Below are 7943 nucleotides of genomic sequence, written 5' to 3' on the forward strand. Positions count from 1 at the left end.
GGAGACCCAAAGACCTCTAAGGATGGAAACAGCGTGGGAGCCTGGAGGATAGTGGGAAAGCGACACCTCAAGGAGGGAAAACGCCTTGAGGTGGTAGGACGTGAGGTCAGTGCCGTGGTGTGGAGGAGGAGATACAGCCTCTAATGGGGTAGGAAGTGGCCCAGGGAAGGAGAGCAAGCGATTCCTGGGACGGTCAACTGACTATGAGTGCTATCCCCACTAGACCAGAAGAGCCACCAGCTCCTGACCTGAGGGCCCTGGGCCGGGACTTGGTAGAGTGGGTGGGTCCGGGTCCCCCTACCCCACCATCGCCACCCAAAACACGCACGTAGACAGAGAGCGAGAGAGAGGGAGGGGCTGAAGGGGTGAAACCAACCACCCGGTCAACCCCGGACGGAGAGAGGCTGGTGAGGGAAGATACCCGGCAATGCAAGGACTGAGCCCCGTGGGTAAAAGAGCGGGGTCTTGCCAAAAGATTCGAGCACCCGACAAGTAGCAATCCACCTGGACGCTGGTGAAAGGCCCCCTCATCCAGGCGAGGCTGTTGCTACCACTGAAGCAGGGCTAGATTAAATCCAGGGCGGGGTGCTCCCCACCTCTGCGGGGAGGGTTCACCGCCCCACAAGGACCCAGGGGCCACGAGGGCCTCCAACAGTGTAAAATAAGTCAGGTGCCTCTCTCATTCCCACAAGAAACAGCTTAGACACCTAAGTCACCTGACTCCAGGGGGTTGTCCCCATTCGTGGATCACAAGCAGATATCTCCCCACAGCCTAGATTTAGATGCCTGTCTCTGAGAGAGGAATGGGGATTAGCACACATTCCTCTCACCATCTTAGGTGAGTAGCAGCCCTAACTTGCTGGCTTTTGAGCATTCTTTGGTGTCTACCACTCAGGGGCTGTGTCTAGACTACATGCCTCTGTCGGCAGAGGCATGTAGATTAGACACATAGGCAAAGGCAAATGAAGCCGCGATTTAAATGATCGCGGCTTCATTTACATTTACATGGCTGCCGCGCTGAGCCGACAAACAGCTGATCAGCTGTTTGTCAGCTCGCGCGCTAGTCTGGACGCTCCCCTGCCGACATCAAACCCTTTGTCGGCAGCCCCGTTATTCCTCGTGGGATGAGGTTTACCGGGGCTGCTGACAAAGGGCTTTGATGTCGACAGGGGGAACGTCCAGACTAGCGCGCGAGCCGACAAACAGCTGATCAGCTGTTTGTTGGCTCCGCGCGGCAGCCATGTAAATGTAAATGAAGCTGCGATCATTTAAATCGCGGCTTCATTTGCCTTTGCCAAAAAAACAAATCTACATGGCTCCGTTGACGGAGCCATGTAGTCTAGACATACCCAGGGGCTGAGGAGAGGTTTGCGGGGCCCAGAGCATGGGGCCTATTGAAGCGTGGGGCTCAGGGCAGCATAATTTTGTGCATGCGCCATGGCCTCAGCCGACAGGTAATAGCGCGTGCGCAGGGCGTATTGAAGTGCGGGGCCCGGGGCAGCCGCCCCGCTCACCCTGCCCTATATCCGCCACTGCTATCACTGCACATTATATAGGAGCTTAGGCATCTCCCTCAGATTTTATGCATTGTATTTGTCATTTCTGTGATTTTCACAGGTACCTAAAAATTAGGTCCCGGGATACTCAGTTTTGCAACAACTCAGTCTCTTCAGAGAGTCTGCCCCAATTCTATAAATATTGTGTAGTCTGACAACTCTGTATATGCAACAATCACTCTAGTCAGAGAGATATTTCCCACTCTCCCCAGGGACACAGTGATTCTCACTTCAATTATCTGATAGGACAGGTGTGCAGAGGAAAGAGTGTAGCAATACTTACAGTTTAAGGGGCTCCTGTCCATTGGTCACAATTAAGGGGGCTCCTGTCCCACTCCTCTCTCAATATGTGCCAGCTCCTTTTCAAATGTACAACCATTCTTCCCTTTGCCAAGAGAGTGGAGAATAAAAAGTAATTGCTGCCCTTTAATCTCTTGGTACAGTCCATTTTACATAGTCCATCAATCCAATGTACACTCACTGTACTTACTCCCTTGGTGTGAGATATGATCCTTATTACTTGCTAGTCTTGATTGCCTTGTGGCATTGGTCTGTGCTCTGACATGAGATTGCTTTCTTTAGCTGATTTAAATTCAGAAATATTTAAAACAGACACTGCTGATAGATACTATTTCCTTGCTGTCCATGGCTTTGAAATTATAAAGTCTCTGGAGACATCAGCCATTTCAATGAGCGGTGTATAAATAGTGCTGTTGTTGAAAGGCAGAAAGGGATGAAATGATCAAATATAACAGCCCTTAATGTTGTTCGATGACATTTTAAATGTAAATAAACATTTGATGTCTGTTTGTTACTTTTTGTTTGATTTCTTCTTTAGGAAATCCCCTTGGAGCAGGCTGGACAAATAGAAAAGGAAATGAAAATGGAAAGAGAGAACATTTATTGATAACATTTATTGACAAACCCCAACTGTTATTCCTGTCTTCATCTCATCCAGCAGACATGGAACTAAAATGAAATTTGCTTTTTCACATTACTCCAGGTCTCATTTCATTGCCAGAGAATATCTGCAGCATAGAAAAAAATTAGAAAAAAGGAAAAACGGTGCAGCACAAATAGCAAAAACAGAAGCCATCTCAAACAGACTCACAGGGCTAGCAACTTTTCTGAGTCTCCTCAGAGAGGTAACACAGAAAGGGTGGGGTGGTTTATGCCTTCTATGTACTCCCTGGATTTGGGGTTGCTGCAGGGACAAAAATGGCTCTTTGTGTAAGGAAGAGCAGCCCTGGGACCTACTTTAACTTATGGCAGATTTGCCTAGGTTGCCTATAGGGTGGTCTGCAGCCCAGAACTACTACAACATTGTGTATTATGACCATGCTCCCTTTCATCCTTGATCCACACACAACTCTGCTTCCAACATGCCCCTTATGCTGTGAGTTTACAGAGCAGGGGAGCAGCTTAAGTTAGCCTCATACAGTTCTTTCACCTGAGTGGCACGCCAGGTTGCGATGTGGGCAGAATCTGGCCGGTATACATTGCAGCAAGTTATCTGTCATTAGAGAAGCACAAAGAGGTAGTAACTCACTGTTCCAACAGTCATCTTTGGAATGTACAAGACGTATTATAGAGCACATTAACATTTTGGGAGAACAATGAGAAAGAAACTCAGTAACATACTGCAAAAGTCAATGGTACCAAAACTGTTCTCTGTATGGGTCTACTCACATACATAAAATTAAACACATACATAAATTTAGTTACAAAGAAAAGTTTTGTTGGATGCAGATGCTGTTGGATTTTGTTTGCTTCCTTTATTGTGGGTTGGTGGGGGGTCTGTTAAATCTGGGGATACTAGAGCCAACACAGCTGTGGGAGAACACTTTAGATCCTAGTTGGACTCACATCAGTAACAGAACTCTTTTGTCAAATTCTAACTGTGGAATATCTTATTTCTGGTAAAAATTCACAAGCCAGAAAGAACCCAGTTTGATTTCAAGTTCCAGGGTATGTTTCCTAGGCAAAAAGTTTTTTTGTTTTTTAATCCTTGTGATTGTAAGTTGAACACATTTGTTTTGGAGTCACCAATAGACAACAGATACAGAACCCCCTTTTTAAAAGTCACTCTGCGGATTACAACTCTGAGGCCATTATTTTACAACTTGCCTTCATTACCGAAGTTCACTGAAATGGGCCCAAGCACTCCCCACTACCTTCCAGGTTGGATCCATATGCCATGTAGCTGAATGGACCATCTCTGTTAATACACTAAAAGGAAAAAAACCCTCAATTTGTGACATTAGATAAAACAATCAAAAAAGTTAACACACTGTCCTCTTCCTGCTCTGACAGCACAACAGTGAAACTGGAAAATCTGCCCTGAGTCCAACTGATCTCCACTGTGAAATGGGCAAAAAAAATTTAACAGTGATAAGTATTTGGCAATGGAATGGGGTAGAGAGATATTGAATCAATTGGCTGGACACTCATAACAATCTAAACAGAGCCACACAGCAAAAGACAGAGAGATTAATAAAATGACCTTCCATCCCTATTGAATAATATCAGCCATGCTCTTTCTTCCCTCCTTTCCTTGCTCCATCATAAATAGACCCAATATAGGGCTAACCATATCATGACTTAATAAAAGGAATGCAAAAGCAATCAACTCAGTTACCTCCTGGGTTCAAGTACTAGATTCAAGACTCGACAGGAACACATTGTAAGACGAAAGCTGAAATGCATTTGTTGAACGTGTGTCCAACCCTGTTAAGAAGTCAGTGGGAGCTGAAAGAACTAATCTGGCAAACAAAGCAGCGAATCAACTGTTCTCTCAACTGAAGTTCTTCTCAGAAGACCAAATAAAATGAGTGTGTTTTTTAGCATAACAAACAGCTGTAGAGAGATAAAAGTTATACAATTTCTCACCTATTTGGAAGGCAAATGTTCTATGAATAGATTTAGCAAAATCTAATTCCAGGTTACACACCATAAATCCGAATCTCAATCAAATTAGTTCCAACTCTTCATAAATGTTGGAGTAACTGCTTTCCAAGAAATAATTTATTCATGCACAAGAATATTACAGCAATGTTTCTATTAGAGCTAATACAAGAGTGGGAGAGCTAGTCTAGGCACAACACAAGAAAATGCTCAATACATAAATGCTCTCTCCAAAAATTCCTGAGAATCTTAAACTGACCCCTATTATATTGAAATGTCACTAGTCCATGGCAAATCCCCATTACATTACTTGATTCTCAATGTTTATGGAAAACTACTGTTAAAGTTTCAAATACATGTACTGTTCACATCAGCTTTTGCTTATGTGGCTTCTGGCAACTTGTATTTTTATTTTAGAGATCATCACATAATTCAGTTGTTCCTTTGAAAAGTGATATTTTTGCATATAAAACTTTCCTGAGAATGTTATAACATTAGACTGTATGTGGTGCTGTTGTAGCCATCTTGGTCCCAGGACATGAGAGAGCCAAGGTGGGTAAGGTAATGTTTATCAATCAGAGAGCTCTTCTTCCAGTCTGGGGAATGTACTAGAGTGTCACAGCTACATAGAAGGTGGAACAGCTTGTTTAGCATAAGTAGTTAAAACATTTCAATGGACTGTACAATGCAAAATGTCCCATTAATACATATCCAGTCATAAGGGGGAAGTACAGGAAAAAACTACTTATGCTAAACAGTCTGTTTCACCTTCTGTTTAGCTGTGACACTCAGAGAACCTTTCCCAGATCATTTGCTGTTTTTTAATCTTTCCCAGACTTGTGTAAGCTCAAAAGCTTGCCTCTCTCACCCACAGAAGTTGGTCCAGTATAAGATATTGCCTCACCCAGCTTGATTCTCTCCAACTGAACAGCATTCTTACAAAGAAGACTAGATTCGATTAGATTAGATCAGATCCTTGAAAAAAAACAGCCCTGAAAGTTTTTGCCAATGTGCTCACCCGCATTATTTTTGCACTATACTGAACCAATAGATAAATAAAACTTGAATTTTGAGCTGTAATATTGTTAGCTTGAATGGCCATTGAGTATTAAATGGACCACTGCAAAATTACTGATCATATAAGAAGAGCTGGTTTTGTTACCACTAATCTTGAAAGTTCCATGGAAACAGAAACTGAATCAAATGAAAGAACAAGACTGAAATTATGCCTGATGGAAGCTCCACCAGAAAACTGTAAAATGGAATTTCAAATGATTAAATTCCATTGCATTTAATTCTATCCCTTCATTTCAAACACATGAACAAACACAAACACACACCTGTGTGAAGGAAAGCTAACTCCTCCAGTCCTGTAACAGAAGTTTGAAACAAAAACGGCTTATGTAAACATCACACTTCATTCATATTGTAGGTATTTCCAGGCACTTGGAGGGCACCAGGACTAGAAGCATTTTGAAATCTGAAACACTTGTTTAACAACAAAACACAACAAACACTGAGTCAACTCCATATGAAAAATCCAAATAATAAAAACATGCCCAAGTAGATTAAGGTTTTAAACCTCGGTGGAGGAGCATTATAATCAAATTGGGAAACTGAACTGTTGTTTGTTTGCTTGCTTTATAATGACCAATGATACAACACAAGTTTTAGCAGGAGCTTTTTTATGCAAAGTTGTATTTGATCAGAAACACGAAATGCCTTTTTTATTAATATATATTAAATAATTTTAAGGACACTGTTAAAGATAGAACATACCATCTTAAAATAATAGTAGGAACATGAGACTGATTGCCAGTGTCCTACCAAAAAACTCAGTGAAATCCTTCCTCATATGTAAGACACAAGAAAACCTGCTTTCAAATCCATTCAAATCATGGGACACTTTCTTCCAGTGAGGGAGTGGAGCTCGTCCACGGGGGTAATCCACATTCACTGCCCTCAAATAGCCTGACTGCTGCTGAGGTCCATGGAAGGTAGCTATCACCTTCCTTTGCAGAGTCCGTGTCACCGCACTTTGCCAGCTACACATGATAAACACGCGCAACATGCACAAAGGCCCAGCATCGCTGACAGCATAGCCGAGATCCGCGACTGGCGCTCGTACTTTAGGGCTTTCTTCACCTCCTCATTGGACTGGGAGACATAATCAAGTGTATGCAGGATGTTGTACTCAATGTTGTTGATGACATCGTATGACTCTGAAACCAGCACCTCCAAGTGCAGGAACAGTGAGTGCAGCTCACTGATCTGGGCTTCTAGGTCCAGCAGCTGCTGGTGGCGTACCTGGGCCATGGCCAAGTGCTGCTTGGCCTTGAGCATTTCCAGGTCTTGGCCCACAATACGAGGTGCCAGGTGGCTTTCCACTAGCTGATTAATGTCCTCTTCACATAGGCTCAAGCCCGCCAGCTCAGTTTGCCTCACAATCTGTTCCTTCAACTTCCCCACGTATTCCATCTCCTTGGCATAATGGTGCGTGATGATGTCTCGGTACTGGCTGATTAGGATGGAGAGCTGGCTCTGGTGGATGCGGTATCCGGCCAGCCATTGTTTGCTATCTCGGGCCAGTGTGTCTTGAATCCCATTGAGCTGAGGCTGGATGACTTTAGCCTGACTAGTGAAGGAGGCTTTAATGATACTTAGCTCTTTCTTTTCTTCATAAATGCTCTCCTCAGTGGTACAGCACAGCACCTGCTGCTGCTTCTTGTCAATGGTCTCTGCTAACTCCTCCAGTTTATTCAGGGCCAGTGAGAGATCTGACACTTCCTGGAATATTTTGCTCATGGGATTGGTCTCATCCTCCTGGAAAATAGGGTTATCAAATGAGAGAGTATCATCAATATCCAAAGAGTCCTCATCTTCATTAACTCGGACCCTCAATTCCTCCAGCCTGTCCTTCATCTTCAGCCCCAGCCGCTGGCAACATTTGTGGCAGAGGGACACAAAATGCACACATCAGCTTTGTAAAGAAGGAAGAGAGAGTTAGGATCTTTTGCGTCAGTGGAGCTGTTAATATCTTCCCTCCCAGAGCGAGAGCAAATATTGACCAAAGCAATAGGCTTACCCAGAGTTTACTCTGCATCACATGGCTAACTAATACCGGCTAGGTTAGACTGCATGCCAACAATGGGCGGTACACTTCATTGCTAAACAGAAACTGCAAAATGAACTTTGTTATAACAGTAACTGGGAAACATTAAAGAAAGAAGATTTTATTGTTAGCAACCTGAGAATAAGGTGGCAAAATGCTAATTCTGAAACAAACAGATCTCTGTAAAAACAGAATTCGCACAAATGTCATCATGCAAAACTCTAACTTTCAAAATATAAGCTTCAGAGGGGTAGCCGAGTTAGTCTGTCACAGGAAAAACTTAAAAAACAACAAATAGTCTGGTAGCACTTTAAAGACTAACAAAACAAGTAGATGGTATCATGAGCTTTCGAAAGCTCATGATACCATCT

At 43.3% G+C, this 7943-nt stretch overlaps 1 protein-coding gene across 1 annotated transcript; it reads right to left on the reverse strand.

Moving 5' to 3' along the window:
* Positions 1–1823: 1823 nt before the first annotated feature.
* On the reverse strand, positions 1824–7496 carry LOC102454908 (syntaxin-3-like). Its single transcript, XM_089781650.1, has one exon. It carries the CDS (start codon positions 7380–7382, stop codon positions 6489–6491), a length of 894 nt encoding a protein of 297 aa, XP_089637776.1. The 5' UTR covers positions 7383–7496; the 3' UTR covers positions 1824–6488.
* Between the last annotated feature and the right edge of the window lie 447 nt (positions 7497–7943).

The sequence above is a fragment of the Pelodiscus sinensis genome, chromosome 13, assembly GCF_052426305.1.
Source record: "Pelodiscus sinensis isolate ZL-2025 chromosome 13, ASM5242630v1, whole genome shotgun sequence".
Classification (NCBI taxonomy): domain Eukaryota; kingdom Metazoa; phylum Chordata; order Testudines; family Trionychidae; genus Pelodiscus; species Pelodiscus sinensis.

Bases quoted from the DNA above. Each gene is read 5' to 3' on its own strand.
- LOC102454908 (XM_089781650.1), bottom strand. From the start codon at position 7,382: ATGAAGGACAGGCTGGAGGAATTGAGGGTCCGAGTTAATGAAGATGAG.